Source organism: Furipterus horrens, unplaced genomic scaffold (assembly GCF_987537825.1).
Source record: "Furipterus horrens unplaced genomic scaffold, mFurHor1.1.pri manual_scaffold_6, whole genome shotgun sequence".
Lineage (NCBI taxonomy): Eukaryota > Metazoa > Chordata > Mammalia > Chiroptera > Furipteridae > Furipterus > Furipterus horrens.
The window spans coordinates 107,252,959-107,272,257 of record NW_028327176.1 but is presented as its reverse complement, the minus strand read 5'-3'; the positions used below and the strand labels follow the sequence as shown (position 1 = coordinate 107,272,257).

At 36.0% G+C, this 19,299-nt stretch overlaps 1 protein-coding gene across 1 annotated transcript in view; it reads right to left on the bottom strand.

Moving 5' to 3' along the window:
- Positions 1–19,299, bottom strand: part of GFRAL (GDNF family receptor alpha like) — a 57,542-nt gene that overhangs the window by 25,473 nt on the left and 12,770 nt on the right. The window contains exons 4-6 of the mRNA XM_090280804.1: positions 16,118–16,174; positions 14,952–15,282; positions 8,961–9,211 (exon numbers count right to left, since the gene is read on the bottom strand). Of these exons, the coding sequence (XP_090136930.1) occupies positions 8,961–9,211; positions 14,952–15,282; positions 16,118–16,174 (639 nt within the window). The remainder of the gene's footprint in view (positions 1–8,960; positions 9,212–14,951; positions 15,283–16,117; positions 16,175–19,299) is intronic.

Here is a 19,299-nt window from a genome sequence, read left to right as displayed (position 1 = left end):
TATAAAGAGGAAAAGTGTTGGAAAATATGAGGGGCTTGAAATGTTTTTATTAAAGTGGTCAGTAGCAGCTCGGTCTTGTTAATTCCTAATTCCTTTGCTCAAGTATTTAAATTGAAAATTCCAGCATAAGTGGAAACACAAATGAGTGAGGCTCTTAACAGGGAGGCTGTGTTATTAGGAGAGTTCTAATAAAGAAAAGAAAAATAATGGTGTGTTCAGAAGACAGTACTGCCACAGAGATATAGTAGATGTTGGTTCATTCATTCATTCATTCATTCACTATTTATTGAGTGGCTTATGTGTACCAACTGTTTTTAGGCACTGGAGTGAACCAGGACACCTTGAGAACTGCATGGTATTAGCCCTGCTGAGCACAGCCGTTTCTCATTCCCCGAGAGGTGTGAGTGAAAAGAGGCTCCAGGACCTATGGCTGGTGACTGGGTGTTTCCCACATGTGGATTAGAGCTATGGTTCTCAAACTTGGTTGAAAATCAGAACCATCTGGGTTTTTTTTTTTTTTTTTTTTTTTTTAATATAGAGTTCTGTGCTCCACTTAGGCCCACTGAATTAGAATAACTGAGGTTAGGGTCAAATACATATTTCTGAGTGTTAACAGGTTTGAGAACCAAAAATTTCATGTCTATTTTTTTCAGTACGTTAGGATTGTCTTTGTGATCATCAGGTTCTTAATGACAAAAAGCTTTTTTTTTTTTTTCCCTAAAAGAATTGTAGAACCAGCTGGTTTCACTGAAACATTAGAGAAAGAAACCCAATGGTCCTGTTCTCAATCCAGAACCCAAAACAATGGTTTACAAAATCAGGCAATTAAATGTATAGAATATTTGCTATGCCACAGGCACTTTATACACTTAATCTCATTCACATTCTCTGTATGAATATGGAGCATGCCATGCCCTAATAGGAGAGTTACAGCACAGGCTTCTCAAGTTCTGGAACAAAGCTATGCCATCTGCACTGAAGGACCACTTGCCATGTGAAATATAGCTGGTAACATGCTACTAGGTGCCAGCAAATGCACTGAATCATTGGTTCCAGAAAGGTGAAGAGTCTATCAGCGCTAACTGTAAATGGGCAGCTGCCTCAGCACAAACCCATGAGAGGTGGCTTTTGAGGACAGTGGTGAAGGGAAATCCTCCCCACAGGTGGAGTGTGAGCAGCACTCTTAGTCATTCACTTTGCAGAGAAAGAAGTGGATAGAAGTTAAGACTGATGGACAGTGAGAAATTGCTTCATTCGAGAGCTGAAAAGAGCAAACTCTGAAGGCTATAGACAAGGGAATCAGGGAAGAGGCATGTGGAAGGACCCATAGTTGTGGTACAAAGTAGGCAGATCTCTGTATTCATGTTAATGCCTAGCTAAGAGCATCCACCACAGAGTGAGCCCTTAACTAGTAGGTCAATTTGTGATCTATGCGGTGGAGGCCACCTAAAGCCTGTGCAATGAGCATAGAGAGAGCAGCTGTGAAGCAAGGATGGTGCAATGCACGGGTGCCACAGACCCTCTTCCTAAAGCGAACCCAACCAGGTTCTCCCACTGCTGAATCCCACACCTCCCAGCAACAGCAGAGACCTATACCAAACCCTCACTTTGGCAGGTTGAGGCAGATTGATGATTCCAGAATCCTTCCTCCCTGAAGAAGGAAGTGATGCATTTTTACCTGAATTTATTCCTACTCTAGATATGAACCTGTCTTTGTTCCTTACCATCAAAATGCTTCCTCAAATGCTTAATCCATCTCTGTGCCAATGCAACTTGATAGTACTTCACCGTGTGCCAGCTGCTTCCTTTTTCTCCCCACCCAGTGCTTTTCTGCCACCATGGCTGAAATGTACACTGGGCTCCACTCAGCGTTCATGAACACACTACACAGTTTCTAGAGAGTCAAGGCTCATGAGGCCACTCTTGAGAGTTGAGAGACAGGATCCAAAGGATCAATACTTTCCCCTTTCTTCTGTCGTGAAGATAGTTCTACTATGCATTTCTCAAATCGCTTTGGAGTGTTCCAAAAAGATCAAGACAACCCAGGAGAGCTAGAGTGATAATTTGAGTTGATTATTCTTGACTGCATTGTGAAGAGTTTTACAATAAAGATATGGTCGCAGGTAGAACCTGGCCGGGTTTCAAGTAGAGACCAGAGAGATTAAAATGAGGGCTCTATAACATTGAATGCTGACTGCTTCTAGATCCCAAGTGTAAGAAATGAAACAGAAAAAGGTCTACAGTTACAAAGGGCCCAGTAATTCTGAGTTAAACAAATTGACCCAACTATACAAGTCTATTGTTTAGATTAGTTTAAATTGTTAAATTAGAGAGAGGGGCTTGGGGGTGAGACAGCAAGGACATAAATCAGACTTGGGTAGTAAGACAGATTTGGGAACTAAGTTAAGAAACCACTTTTAAAAGATGGGTACTGACAAATGTAACTGATTAAAAACAAATAGATTAGAAACTTAACACATTTTAAAGCCACTGGAGTGTTTGCAAAAAGTGTGTAACTGCTAAACTTCAAAAGAAATTTCAATCTCTTTTACTGCTTGAACAGGACACAGTCTATGAGAACACCATATTTCCAAGGAGGGCATACTCCCTCAGAATTAATTTGGGTAAGGGTATGAAGGCAGATGGAGAGAGAGGAACTCCCAGAATGCAAAATTGTAGCCCCAGAAAATGGTCCTTCCCAGTTAACCAATAAAATCCACACTGCCAGAGAGGCTTCACAATGCCGATCAAGCAGGATCTCATTACTGTGTGCTGTAATGTTCCCATTTTTTCTTATTTTGAATGGGAGTCTTTATTGAGGTGTTGCTTCCCCTGTTAATATACAATATGTGTGGGTTTTTTTTATTTTCATTTTTTGGTGTGTGTGTGTGTGTGTGTATGTTGGGGAAGATGGCAGGGAATAACTAATCTCTATAGTTCATAGGTTGCCTGTGTGCTACAAGGCACTGTAACATCTGGATTGCACACCATCAAAGATCTAGCACAATCTTAAAATCCAAGAGAAAATATCAAATAGTTGGGGAGAAAATTGGCTCTAAGGCATAGAAGAAGGGTCTTCCCTAAAAATTGTAAATCAGCATAAAGGCTAATGATGTGGCCATGGCTGAGATCTCTTAAGGGCAGACTTTAGAGTTAGTTTAGGAGAGAGCCTACAGCTGAACCTTATGCAACACAAGCATTAATTGTCCATTTGGATAAGTCTACAAGGTACAGTATTCCCTCACTTATTGTGGGTATTACGTTTTAGACCCCCCATGTGATAGATGAAAATCCATGAAGTAGGAACCTTACATTTATTTTAGTATTTATATATATTGTAAAGCTTTATAAACCCTTCCCACACACTTATAAACTGTTCCCAGTCCTTTATTAACCTTTCCTACTCCCTTGTTAACCTTTTCCACACTTTTATAAACACTACTTAGGTTCTTAAACTTATTCTACACTCTTAAACCTATGTAACTTTAACAACATATGTATACAGTACCGCAAAATCCTGCGATATAGCAAAAAATCCACAATAAGTAATTAAATGTAATATTTTTAAAAATCCCGCGATACAGTGAGACCGCGATAAGTGAACTGCGATATAGAGAGGGACTACTGTACTTCTAGATGCAGCATTCAGAGTGAGCAGAGGAATAAGAGCCAAATGAATAAAAATAACATTATGTATCAAGAAAGAAAGGATATTAAACTATTTTTGAAGGTGACTTAAAATTCTGGTAAGCAAGGACCTCTAGAATCTCTGACACAGATGTGCTGGTAACTTGTGAGGGGGTTCTCTACCATGAGGCCAGACTGATGTGGGCCTCATGATCAGTATGTAAAGTTGAAGAAACTTAAGTATGGAACACAGGCAACTCTCTGGGGCATTTTGGTTGTGACGGGGAAGAGATACAGTGTGAATTAGTGAAGTGTTTTATTTTTTTTTTTAATTTTCCTATAAATAGAGATCCTTAAGTATATTTAGAAATGAATAGAGTACTTTATTGTAGAATGACAAAATTGACACCATGACCAATCACTTTTCCATAAGAAAGTGCAGCACACGTTTCAAATGAAATTTTCAAATGTAGAAAGTCATTTACTAAAATTTAACATCTGTTTTTTTTTAAAGAGAATTGCTGTCTAGGAATAGAGGAGAACTTCTTAATCTGACACAGAGTATCTACAGAAAACCTAGGACAAACAGTATACTTAATGGTAAAATGGTGAAAGAATGCCCCTTGAGACCAGGAACAAGACATGTGTGACCATTCTCACATATATATTTAGCATTTCTCTGTGGGTGCTAAATATAGGGATGAGGAAGACAAAAAAAAAAAGAACAGATATAAACACTGGACAGAAAAAATAAAATTCTAATTATTGAAGAACATAAAATTATCTACATAGGAAATACTACAAAATAGTTCAATAAATTGTTAAATTTTATGAGTATTTAATAATGTTGCTGTATATAAATGTATAAATCAATTAACTGTCTGATGTTCAAATACAAAGAGTCTAAAATATAATCCTAAAAGATGTGATTTATAGTAGCAATTGCAATATTTAGTAATATCTAGAAATAATTTTAGCCGAAGCTATTTAAGAAAATTGTCATTTTAATTTAGAAAATAATATAAACTAATGTAAGTATATAAAAAAACTACATCCATGTATCAGAAAGCTCAATATCATTTTTAAAAAGGCAAGTGTCTGGCAGCAGGGACAGGGCAGGGGAATGGAAGGGTGCTGAATGGGGCCCATAGCACCATAAAGGGGGCAGGCAGCTGCCTCTCTCAGGAAAGTGGCAGGATGCAGGAACGCATATGAACTAAGGCTCCAAGTTCCTCACATATGCTCCACTGAACTTCATTTACAACACAAATTTAAAGATAAAATCATCAAGAATTTCTGAGCACAGAGACCTGTGTGACAGCACTGGCAACATGGCCATGAAATTGGCCCTGCTGATACATAGGTCCTGCCTCCATATGATGTAATTGTATTAGTTTATTGGGCATCAGTCTTTTTATTCTCTCAATGATAGTGATTCTTATCTTCAGTAATAGTTGAGAACCACTGCCCTGGACAACATCATGCATGTGTGTTTCAGTGTATGGTGGTTACCTCTGAGTTGGGGGAGAAGAGGATATAATATGGAGGGTCACTTTAAAACTTAAAAAATAAAGACAATGTTCTATATCCAAAACTGAATGGTAGATACCATTATTCTTCATACTGTAAATTTTCTTTGGTAAATATTAACCATGAAAAAAATCTTTAAAATGGCAAAGGAAAACATCTAATTGTGGAAGAATGATTGACTATTCAAGAAGTAGTAAAAAATCTTCTTTTTTATATTAGCCAGAAAACACATAGCAGGGCCAATATCTGAGCTCAAAACTACACCAGGTCATTGCTTTGCCATAAGAGAGCATGAATTCAGCATCACTGTAAGAGGTATGCAGATAAGTGAACCCTCACATTCCAGTACAAATGTTTGATAGAGGTAACCAAAGTGTGCTGCAAGACACAAGAAGAAAAGTTAAGTCTGTACGTATCCAGAGGTTAGTACTTAAGGGGCCATTTGTGGCTGAGTACACTTTGATCATGGTGCTCCTTTGCCTAAGTCTGATGCCGCAGGGAAGGTTGGCTCTTTGGTGCATTTTCAAAGCTTAATTCTGCAACCAGAACTAAGAGGTTCTGCCCTAGAGGGCTTTGGAGGACAATGAAAGGACATAAGCTTGCTGTCTACTGTGTCACAGGCAGGAGGACATAGTGGGCTGTGAGTCAGCCAGCCAGGGTTTAGGATCCTGAGTCTGCTGCACTCAGTGTGTAGAACCCTGAGCAAGACATTTAATCTCTTAGCTTCCTTTATCTCATGTGTGAAACAGAGAATATAATAACATCTCGCTCATGGAATTGTTAAGATTAGGTAAGAAAACATGACCAAAATTAAGCACTCAATGAACTCTATAATTATAGTTATTAAGACTCTGACTTGGATACATCTATGTAGATTATTTCCAGATGAATTCGTGCTCCTAGCTAGTGTTCCACAAACTTCAGAGAGAAACACATTAGTGTGTTATGAAATCCATTCAGTGGGCAGTAGTCAACACTGAAGAGAGTTAATGAAATAGAATAACAGTAATTTTTTTTCTAAAAAAACAGAAGACATTGTACATAAAAAGCTAATGGAAAATGTATTGCTTACTGTGGTCTGAGGTTAAGTGAGTTTGAAAAACAATGCTTCTAAGCCTAACAAATGTGCAAACTGAAACTCTTCCCCAATTGTCCTCTCAATTCCACTCAATTCTGACTCTTTCAAGTAAAGTGAGCAGAAGCTAAGGGGCTTCGGAAGCATGCTGTGATGATCTTTTTGATAATGTGCGAGTGTGCTGGAGTGATGTGAGAAGTCAGGAGGAAATAGTTAGAGAGCCAGTTTGTTCAAACTTATCGTTGCTACTTCCCAAGTATATGGGGCAGGGCATAAGGATTTCTAGGAACTAGCCAGGCCTCAGGATTCAGTTCTTGTTTTTGTTTGAAACTTTTCCTCTTAATTCATCTACAGAGACTGTGACAGAAGGTTTTTAAGGTTCCTTTAATTCTATAAACCTGTTGCTTAAAATCCCTGCTTTTAGTAGGCAATGATTGGGAAGCAAATCTCATAAAGTTCAGTCTTACTAGGTGAGTGAAGAAAGTAGTTTTGGATTTTTATTTTACTAAAGCATTAGTACCTCAGTGTTTTTTAAATTAATTGTTTGTTTGTTTATTTATTTATTTTTAGAGAGAGGGGAAAGGAGAGAGGGAGAGAAACATCACTGTGTGGTTGCCTCTCACTCGGCCCCCAACTGGGGACCTGATGTGCAACCTAGTCATGTGCCCTGGCTGAGAATCGAACCAGTGACACTTGGCTCGCAGGCTGATGCTCAATGTTTGTGGATTTTTAAATGACATTTCTAGGGCTTCTCTACAAATATTTTTTGCTCTGTACAAGTTATAGTAGCTGAACACAATGAAAATTAAAAAATAACAATAATTAAATACATGCATAGCCCATAGGCACAGACGGCAATGTGGTGAAGGCAGGGGAGTGGGGTGGAGGTGGGCAAACGGGGAGAAAATTTGGGACATCTCTAATAGTATCAACAACTTTAAAAAGTTTTCAAGATTAAAAAAAATCTGGAAGAAAACCAGGTTAAATTAGAATTAGGTTGCTGGGACTGGCATTTTTAGAGAACTTATACCCAAGGAACAGAGTTATCATTAACTTGTAGGATCTACATTTCTTTTTCTCTGGATACTATTTAAAATGGAGAAATCACATGTAAACAACCATGATAATATAACTATATATTTTCAGTTTAAATTATTTTATTTGCTATTTCTTTCTGTAAAATTATGAGCCATTCAATATAAATCCAATGGAATTAGCCACCTAATATTAATCAGAGAGGAAAATTAAGAAAATATGACTCAGCATAGATCATGCTGTAATATTTCTCTTTGTATCATGTTTCACTTGAAATATATCTATAGTGCTAATTATAAAAATTATAGAATTGCATGGAGAACTCTGTTGGAATTATAACCATATACTCTGAGTTGTATGTCTATTACCTAATACATGACAAATTAAAATTTAAATCACATTAGTATCTATAAAGAAAAATGGAAAAAATTTAAAATATATTTATTTTTACATAGTTAATCAGAGAGATATATAGGGACAGATATAAATATATACATAACTATATCTCTCAAATATTTTTATAAACATAAAGAATTGGTTTGCAATGAAAACATTAAATATCTATTATTTCCTCTTAGAAATGGTGTTTGTAGGTTTGGTGGTTACAACTAGGGGCCTAGGTGCCTGAGGGTATTTTGAAATTTGGATGGTGGCAGTGGCTAACCCTGAAGATGGATAATGGAAAGGTCTTGAATTAGTACATGGTTGCTTTGTTAGATTCTTTCTACAAGATTCATAGACAAATCCCTCTCAACCAGTTGATCACTTTAAGACTCTGGACAAATTACCTAAATTCCTGAATCTCAGATTTCTTCTATCTAAAATTGAGTAAATAATAACTTTAGAAAATGTGTTTTCCAACCCATTGTTACAGCTAGATCAGCAGACATATTAAAGGGCAAGGGGAGAAAAACAAAATTCAAGAGTCAGCATGTTTTACATAGGTCAATGCAGCCAGATAGTAGATTATTAAATCAACAATCCCCCCTGATGAATCCAACCTGGTTCTATACATTCTTGTATAGCCCTCCCTCACAGTTACTCTGGGCTTGGCCATGCAACTTGCTTATCCAATGAGACATGAATAAATGTGACAGAACCAACACTTGATAGGTACTTGCACATTAGGGCCCAGCAACTGGGAAGGCTGCCTTCACCATGTAAGAGTCCCAAGGTCTACTGCTGAAGAGGTCTCAGGAAGAAGAGTCATGCATCCTAGCCCAACAGTGCCTGCTCACCACCATCTTGAACTGTTCAGCCTCAGCTGAGCCACCAGAAGACTGTAGCTACATGAGTGACCCCAGGTAAAACAAATCATCAGAAGAACTGCCCAACTGAACCTAGTCCAGTGTGCAGAACTGTGAGCAAGTAAATGATTATTTCAAGCCTCTGATTTGGGGTGGTTTGTTACTTACAATAGATACCTGATACATTCAGTTATCTGGTAGAAAAACCTTTTATGCTCTTGATATTGAAATCAATAAATAACTAGTAATAACAGATCATATAACTTAAAAACATATGCCACTTGAAGATAAGTGAGTAAAATACCAAATGCACAAAACATAATTGAAAATAATTTTAAAATGGAATAGAAAACAAAGTTATCTTTGTGAATAGATTTTCTGTGCTGGATTACTACTTTGTCCAGTACAGACCAAAACAAGGAATATATTTATTACATATAACTTACTGAAACATGATCTTCTATGAAGGATTTGCTGGAAAGTCTTGCACAGAAGTTCTTCACTTTGTGTAATGGCCCTACAGGTGCACTGCACTTGAAGGACTGTCCCTAGGGTACCAATGTAAGCTGCTCTGCAGTCATCACTTCCTGAGCAAGTGAGGTCCTCCTTGCCCAATATACTGATGCAAGTCTCATCTTCATGGCACTTTCTAGTCACATGCTGCCAGCATTGGGACAGAAATGTTCTATAGCGCCTCCTAGAAGAAGTCAAGAAATGGAATTAGTCTTTGAATAATATTATTTCACACTAACATGAGGTGATTCCTCACCTAATGAAAGGCTGACATAAAACAAAATGCATCCTAGATGCCAGTACATAGCTGAAAACTAAGTTTGTACATTTAAACATCACAACAGAGTGTGGAAGAAAACACAGGAAAACCTTGTGAATTACATTCCTTTTGTGATGAAAGACAGAGGCTGAGTTTACGATTCCCTGGATGAATTTTCCTTCATTACTAATTTTGTTTCAATGGCTGATGATTTGCAGTTTGAACTACTTGGGAGATTTATTAGCAGTATTTTTTGAAGCAGAATGTGGTTTTGGTTGACTAGCAGTTGGCCATTGTTTCACACCAAGTGATTTTAGATAAGGCTCTTGACCTTGCAAGCCAGTTTTCCCACAGGTTGGGAGGTACTATACTCTTCCTTGACATTTCTAAGCAGACTAGTTAGAATTTTAAAAATGCTTTGAGATTCTCAGGCAGCAAGAGCCAGTAAAGCAAAAATTTATGAGTTTATTTAATTGCCAAAATAATCCATTAGAACCACATCCATTCATAGCTTTTCTCACCATGTATTGGATTCGTGCTATACTAGTTTTGAATAAGTCTCAGTAATGTACAATAATTTTATTTTTGAAACTTTCACAGTAACAGGATATTACTCTCAGTGGAACCAAGGATATTAATCTTCCTAGTTAATATTTATTACCTAAAATTACTTTTTACCCTTTCTTGAATAGGTCACCATTAAATCTGTATTAAAACTCTCTGAATACATGACACTTGTCAAGAACTTATTTGTCCACATGGCTTTATTCTGCTTAAATCCATAAACTATATTATTTTTAATAATCTCATATTTTAAATCACCTTAAAAGAATGAACTTTTTAATACATTGGCAAAATTAATTTATACTTAAGGAAATACAACAGATTTTTTGAGTTTATAATTCTGGGGCCAGAAGAACAAATATGTTCCTTTAATGCAGTTATGGGTTATGCATAAGATGTTATGTAAGTATAGGTATTAACAGTATTGATTATCATTTATGAGTTGAATGAGAATAAATTTGTACCTAGGTGCCATTTAAAAAAATATGTTTTTCTAAGTTTAAGTTGCATGAAACCCTAGAGCTCAGTTGGTTAAAGCAGCAAGTGTCCTAATACACCAAGGTTGTGGGTTCAATCCCTGGTCAGAGCACATACAAGAAGCAACTAATGGGTGCATGAATGGATGGAGCAACAAACTGATGCTTCTCTGGCCCTCTCTCCCCCTCTCACTCTAAAATCAATTTATAACAAGGTTTTTTAGTTGTGTGATATATCTATCATGGCAGTTATCTTAATCATTTGAAAGAAAAATTTAAATATGGCAAAAACAATTTATACTATAGAAATTTTGTTTGGGGTTTGAAATGTTTTAATATATTGTATTTCATATTTTTTGATACTCTACAATTTTTTATTTTAGTTTATTGTTCAAGCAATTATGTGATTAGTGATGCTTTAAATGGAGTTTATTGTTTTGTCTTTTTGTTATGATTTCCAGATACATTTCAAAATGAAGGGAATGTGGTATGTATAAATTCTGCACACAGAATGTATTATATTTACTTTTGTGGTCTAATATATAGTAAAATTTTATAAATGTTTAATAACATTTAAAATTAATGTGTGTATTGTAAAGTCTTGCTTTTAAAAAGTAATTTGATGTTTTTCTAAACAAATGCTTTTTTCACTACTTTCTTGAGTTCATAAATATAAAAATACAATGTATTATAATTTTCTGTATGTTCCTAAACAATTAAGATTGGGAAAACATAATCTCACTTCCTAGTATATATCTGTATTGGACAAAATTAATTGGAAAAATAGTCTTTATATTGTCTTTTTTATCCTTTTCAAATAAATGAAGGAGTTTCAAAGAACCTGGAACATGGACAGAAGTTGTATTTTTAAACCCAGGTACTCTCCTTTGCCCCATGTGCAGACTCTTTGGCCTAAAAAGCAAGTGATAAACAGCTTAACATCCTCACTGAAGAAATGATTTCTCTTTTGAAGTTTTTTTTTTTCTATTTGAATAACATTAACAATAATTTAATATATGAGGGGGAACACTAAAAAACCGAAATTATCTTCTGGAGGGCAGGACCCTTGTAGTCCATTCTTCCCTCCATCTGTATCAGTGTACCAGCTGGCATTGTTGTGAGAGGCTGCATTTGGTTTCATTGAATTTTTTTGGAGGCCTCTCTCAACACATTTGCCTGTTTCATAATGGCAAACAGGTGACTGGTTTTTCCACCATGACAACACACCAGCCCACACTGAGCTGAGTGTTCAGCTCTACCCTCCCTATTCACTTACCCTTCCCATGCCCCATCCTCCCTATTCACCTGACCTCGCCCGGAGTGCCTTTTTGTTCCTTTCCCCAGATAAAAAAGTCCTCAAAGGGAAGTGTTTTGCCGATGTAGAAGACAGGAAACAAAACATGGCAGAAGCAGTAAAAGGCATCAAAATCAATGAGTTAAAAAACTGTTCTGAGCAGTGGAAAAAATGTCTCAATAGGTGTATTGCATCATTGTGGAGATTACTTTGAAGGTGACTGAAGTTTAAACATGTAAGAATAAATACACAATTTTTTATAGATTAAAATTTGGGTTCTCCCTGGAAAATGCTGGAAATCTCCCTAAGGCAAAATTTGCTTGAGAAATTGACAAGATTCGTCTTTTCACCTTGACTACTAATATTGTATAATATTTCCATTACTTCTATAAAGTATTCTTTAAGGGACTATTTTCACATGATGAAAAGAAATTGAAGACACACAATACTTAGTCTATAAAAGTTAAAAATTACACGAGGAGATGTGTATATGAACATCAACAAATTATAAAAATTAAGTGCAAAGTATTCAAAATGGAAGAAAACATACAATTTTTGAGTGCTTCTTGTGTTCCAGAGCCCGCAGCAAGCACTTTGAAGAGGTGTTTAAATCCGGGAGTCCTTGTGGAAGAAAATTACCGACAAATGTACCAGTCAATCTGAGAATGTGTTGATGCTAAGGTGAGTTTCTTTCAAGAGTATGTGCTTCAGAATCCATCTTGCCATTAAAATATTTAGTTTGATGGGAAAGCTTAGATATACCATGCTTTGAAGGTCGAATGCAAATATTTTAGGATAATGAGGTAGCATATTTAGGGCTCTTGCGGTGGTATGAGGCAAAGCTGGATGCCCATCCATGCAAACATCTGGTATTCTTACAGGAATTGTTTATAAAAAGAAAAAAGGAAAAAAAGGAACCTCTGGATGAGTAAAATGTTGTTTCTCTATTAGTGTAGATGGCTAATAGATAGATGGTGATATTCTATTTGTAATATAAGAAAAATACTCAAATATTTTTATCATTCATTGATTGTAGGAGATATCATTATTTTATTATAACTAAAATCACTTGTTGGCAATTAAATTATTGTTATAATTTAATAAATGTTTTCTTGTCATTGAGTTTAAGATTCATTCCAAATATGTTAGGGATATAAAAATGTGTAAAAAAATTACATTTTAGAATCAATGGAATACAATATTTGACTAAAATAAATTTTGGGGATTAAATGAATTTGAAATATCTAAACTGAATCATAAAATATTTTATCATTAATATTATTTTTAGCTCAAGAGAAACGATTAATAAACCTTAAAATAAGTGATAAACATTTACATTACAGAATCTTCAAATAAACCTTTCTTAAGATTTTTGGCCTTCTACATAAGCTGAAGCAAAAAAAAAATAGGCAAATGTCCTAGCATTCTGCTTAGATCTTTACCCTTTACCATATTAAATGTGTTATAGGGAAGCAGCTATCTCTTTTAGCAAGTGTTTACAAGATCTGGAGCTATTTGTTCAAGTAACAATGACTGAAATTAAAGAAGGTAAGGTAGTTGACAGCTATCTTTTGACAAGGCCAACAGAAAACAATTTACCAGGAACCAGCCCTTTCAGAAAGTTATCCTTAAATCTTTTAGTTCATTTGCCAGTGGTTGAAGCAAGGTGACAAATGTAACAGGTCTTGCTCTGAGCTCTCACACACTGAACTACTCCTTTGCACTAAATATTTATTTTAATCTTTAAATGAATTTGCTATATATGGAGTTTTATTCATTTAAATAAAATTAAATAAAACATCCCCTGATAGAAGGTACCAGGCAAACAAATTAATATGAAGAATTCCTCATAAAAGAAGCAAAAGAATTTAAAAATGATTCAATTTAATGCTGGTTATTAAATGAAGCTCCTTCAATATTAACATCAATGTTACAAGTAGTTTGATTCATCAAATTATTTAGTATTCTCATTTTTTCCTCCATCTTCTTACTCTTGTCCAAAGAGGAAAGAGGCTCACTTGACTGTGGGTTTTCTTTTTACCATTCAGAAGATAAATTCATCTTGAATATACAAGAAAATGTGTTAATGTCCACAGTGAGGAAAAGAAATAGCCACAGTGTTGGATTAGAGTCATGGTTCCCAGGAGTAGTACCTGCAAAACTACAGTCTAGTCTCAACCAGCAGCTAAAGCTGATGTTTTCATAAGTGAGCCAGATTATTCATACATCTGCTCAAAATCCTCCAGTACTTCTTCATTTGATTTGGAATAAAAACCTGAGTTGTTAGTGTCCCTCAAGACCCTATGTATTCTAGGCCCCACACCCCTTGCAGTTAAAGCTCTAACCATTTCTCCCACTGCTCTCCCCTTGCGCTCTCTGCCCTCACTGCTTTTGCAACAAGCCACAGGCACTTGTTCAACACTGCCTGGTCTGTTTGTATCTTGTCTTTCAGCTATCTACTGAGAGAGGCTCATTACCTCCCTCACGTCCTCAATTCTGGTAAATGCTCTCTGCTGGGACCACCGCATTTACATTGCTACTCTTTCTGCCCATGCACAGCCCCCACTTACTCTGTTTTGCTATTGTTGTTGTTGCTAATCTCCAGAGCACTCATTACCTAACAATATAATATTCATTTTAAAATTTATTTTCTGTCTCCCCCACTAGAATATAACTTCTACAAGACAGGCATTTTTGTCTCTTGTACACTGATGGCTAGGTACTTGATAAAATCTGTTTGAATAAACAAATAAATGACTAAGATTTCCCCCATAGATTTAAGGATATAAAGGTAGGAAGGGGAAAATAGGTATTTCTGACATCACGGCATAGGTGTGAGCTGGGGATATCCAAACTGTAGTCAAGCTACTTCTCCTTCCCAATCATCAATCTAAGACAGAAAGATTTATTTTGAAGTTTGACGAGTCACCTTGTCAAAATTCTACGATATTTAAGAACCCTATATGATTATACCAAAAAGCAAATTAAAATACTGACACACAAGAAAGTTTACGAACTGAATTCATTATTCATTGACTTAATTCATTATTCATTAGTCTCATTTGAATTTATAATTTCAATAATGCTATTTCATGGTGACCAAACCCTGACATACTGAACTTTTTAATTCCAGACATGTTCTGCATTTGAATTTCAAAAAGGATACTACACATGTACCACAGATTTAAAAATATGAATTGTCTGGCTTTGTTTACATCATGTTGGGTAATGGTGGGAACTCTAGCTAATGTAATGAGATCAAGTGTTAGGACTGGACTGTAACAAATAAGGTGCCGAAATAAGAAAGTAAGGTATGTGTAGTTTTACTCACCTGCATAATTCATCATTTCGGCAGCTGTGAATTACATTGAGGCAAGTAGGGGGTGGAACTATGTTCACTGCACACGGCTTGCTGTGAAGAGCTTCTTTGGACTGCTGACAAGGTATATCAGATGGAGCACAGTCACAAAAAGCCAACATCTGGGCAATATTAAAAGGCATATTTTGATAGAAGAACCGTATGGCGGCTTGGCAGTGTTTCACATCACACAGATTTCCATTTGCTGAGCAAGCTTTAAGGTAAGGGGCCAACTGTCCGTTACAGACCACATCCTCTACACACATCTCTGCCACTTCCAAACAGGACCGGATCCCTTTCATTTCTGAAAGCAGTGACATGCCCAGGTTGTGAAAATGTAAACATAAAGCTGTCCTTACAGAATCTGCAAAACACTATGAGACGTTTACGAGCAACATACAACTTTGTAGTAATGCTCTATTTGGGGCAAACGGTACTTTGTTCCTTTTTAGAGTGAGTATGAATTTATTGAGACACGAATAGTGGACTATTTGAATCATTTTTCATCTCTACTGGATATGTATTGGGATCCAGAAGAGATAGGAAGTGTGTAGGGCCAAAGCTGAGCTGAAGGAAAAATCCTTGAGTCCAAGTTTCTCAAAGGTAAACAATAAATCTTCAGAAATTTTACTTGAGCTATATAGCTTATGATGCGTTCATTGGCTCATATCAAAGTGATTGTCATTCTGTTGCACTTTCAATTTGGGGGGGTGAAATCTTGAATAAAGACTCCACATAGTTGTTCCAACATATAAAGATGTTCACATTCTAGAAAACACAGGCACATGTGAATTACCCCACAACACCCACAAACATATATACAGGAACAGTTGGCCTGGAACAATTTAATTTATGTGATCAAAATATCCATAAAATTCAACCAAGATCTAGTCTTTGGTTTTAATTGTAAAGTATTCCTCGGCATAATATAAACAGATGACAAATGGGCAAATCAGTTGCTTTGATACTTTAGTGGAAGAAATGCAACGATTTTGTTGTATTTTGTAATACTCAAACTATTTAACAGCTGCACAATTGATTTCACATTGAAATATTTTTAAGAAACCTAGCAACTACGTTTTAAATTATATTGTCCAGTATTTACAATACTGATCAAAATTATAAATTAGAAACATTACCATGATAGGGAAGAGTAGTTAGATTCCACTTGAATTTATTATCCTCTTTCTTGTTATCTAGAAGGGAAATCAAAACTTTAATTAGTGAACCATTTTCTAAATTTAATAGGAGAATGCGGACTACATTTATGAGTGAATCATTAAACAGAAATACATACAAGCTCATAAAAAAACTTGTTTAACCCTTGATACTCAAAATTAGTGAGGTATAGATGAAGAAAAATAAACCCCAGAAATATCATTCAAGTGAGTAAAACAGCCGTGCTGTGAGGATTCAGTTACTTGAAGGTTTAAACAAATGCTAATGACCAGGCCATGTGCACTGAAGTAAACAAAGACCCTGTCTGGGGAGAAAAAAACAGAAGGAATAATGACTGATTCAAAAAACCAAAAAAAAAAAAACAAAAACAAAAACAACCCTTCCCAGTAGGGTCTTAGATTGAAATGCAATTAAAGACTACTTCTACCTCTGGCTATTTTAGCTTCCCAGAATTCTTAGGAATTAAAATTATAGAATTGGATAATATTATTGATGAAAGTAAATTCAGTGGTCATATAGTTCTAAAACTTTTCATTCAAGAAGCATTGATATCAGGTACCATAACAAAGATACAAATCTGCTGTCCCTGCTATGGAACCTCCATAGCCTGGCAGTAAATATATATATGTAAACAAAGGTATAAAACCAAAGTAATAGGGGAATAGTATGATCAAACTTTTAGTTTTAAATATTCAGTTTTCTCTTATAGATCAATACCTCTGCTTTGGAACTGATTAGTATGGCTGTGCCACTGAATAAAACACATTCAGTAAGCTGTCGTTGAAACATAAGTATTGAATTTACTGACTGTTACGGACTGAATGTTTGTGGCTTTCCAAATTTCAGGTGTTGAAGTCCTAACACCCAGTGTGGCTGTATAGGGGATGATATCTCTAAGGAAGTCATCGAGTTTAAATGAGGTCACAAGTGCGGGAATCTGAGCTGAAGGACTGGTCCTAATAAGAAGGAACATTAGAGACCTTACTCACTCTTCCCCATCCATGCACACACAACATGGAATGTCATGTGAGGCCATAACAAGAAGCCAGGAAGATCACAAGTCAGCAGGAGAGCTTGTGCCAGGAAACAGCCCTTGACCAGGAACTTTCAGCCTCCAAAATTTTGAAAAAATAAATTTCTGTTGTTTAAGCCACCAGCCTGTGATATTTTGTTATGACAACCCAAGCAGGGTAATATGCTCACTATATGTTTAATTATTACAAACGCAGCAAAACAGTAATTTTAGCATGGGAAAATTAAGTCTATCTTGGATGCACACTATTTTATATGCTATGAGCAATGTATTATATAAATTCTCTGCACATAAAATTCTAATGTCATATGGTACGTACATATGTATATACATACATATTTTCCCCAGAGACATTTTAAACAGTAGCTTAATTACTAAAAAGGAGATAAAAGGCAACATGTCATGGGCGTAAAGAGAAACATGCAACTACCAGACTGAAATCTAAGTTATAAGATCATATACATAAGAAAAAATACACAATTTCTTCTTATTGATCCACTAATAACAAAATATATCTAAAGTCAGATATTGTCTTACTCTGCTACCACTCTGTTTCAAGAGACTTTACATTTTTTATACTGACCTCTTCTAGTCCCATGGTCTTATTTATCATCTGTGAGTAAATGACCCCCCAATTTATATATACTGTATAGATCTCATTTCTATATGTCATGCATGGAATTTAGACATCAATTTCATATGAAATACTGCCTACTCAATATCTTAACTTCGATATATAATAAACATTTCACACTTAGCACATCCAAAACTCACTTCTCACCTCTCCTCTATCCCCCAACCAAAGCATCTTTTTCCTGTAGTTGTTCCTGTTTTAGTAAATAAAAATAATGGTGACTACATCCTCCTAATTACTCTGTAAAAAAATCTTTGGGATCAACTTTGATTTCTTTTTTTCCTTTGCATTCCCATATGATTCACTAAATGAAAATATAACCAGAATCTGATAACACCCATATGGGCTCATCATCCATTATCTTTTCACTGCATTATTATAAAATCTCCTACCTGGTCTTCCCACCTGGGCCATTCCTCCTCTTCAGTCAGTTGTCAACACAAAAAGCAAGAATCATCCTGCTAAACATATAAATCAGACCAAAATCCTTCAGTGGTTTCCTATATCACTCAGAGTATAGCCAACAGTTTTGAAATGATCTGCAACACCCTTCATGATCCTGAGCCCTGTTCTATATCAGTAGCTGGGAAAATTTGTACCTAGATCATCGAAGGGAGGATCTTAGTAGTAAGGAACAGCATCCAGTATGGGGACAAAGAGGAAATTACCTCCTACACCTTTCTCCCTCAGTCTCTCAACTCTAGCTGCTGTCCTCTGCTTTTCTTCAAACCTCTGGACATACTCGTATTTCCAGCTTAGGATCTTTAACTAGCTGTTTCTTTTGCCTTAAATGCTCTTTCCCTAGAAATTCACAGGACTCATTCCCTTGCCACTTTCAATCTTTACTCAAACATTAATTTCTTAGAGCAACTTTTTGGCCATCCTATTAAAATTACAAACCACTTACTAAGACTTATTTTTTTACCCCCTGCCTGTGTTTAGTTTTCTCCTTAGCACCTCTAGTGTTTAAAATATATATCTTAAAATCATTTATCCTGTTAATTTCCTCTTTGTCCCCGTACTGGATGCTGTTCCTTACTACTAAGATCCTCCCTTTGATGATCTAGGTACAAATTTTCCCAGATGCTGGGAGTATTTTTGGTGTTTGGTCACAATGGTCCTTTTCCTGGCATTGCCCTCATCCAAAGAAAGTTTCCACAGCCACGGTAATGGACTTTCCCAGGGCAAAGCTCATATCTAAGGACTAGGCCATTTGAGGGGTTCAAAGATCTGCTCTCTTGCCTCAATGGTTATGATATTTCTGAAAAGCCATTCCAGACCCAAGCTTCCTAAATCAACTAAATTTGCTGTGGTGACTGTATTGCATTTCAACTTCTCCCTCCATCTAATCTTGTTTTTCTCACTTCCTTCTTTCTTTTCTTCCTGAGACCTAAGCCCAGTATATTATCTGTGTGCAAGCTTCTGTCTCAATTTAGAATGGAAGCTCCTAGACAGCAGTGATTTTTGTTTGTTTA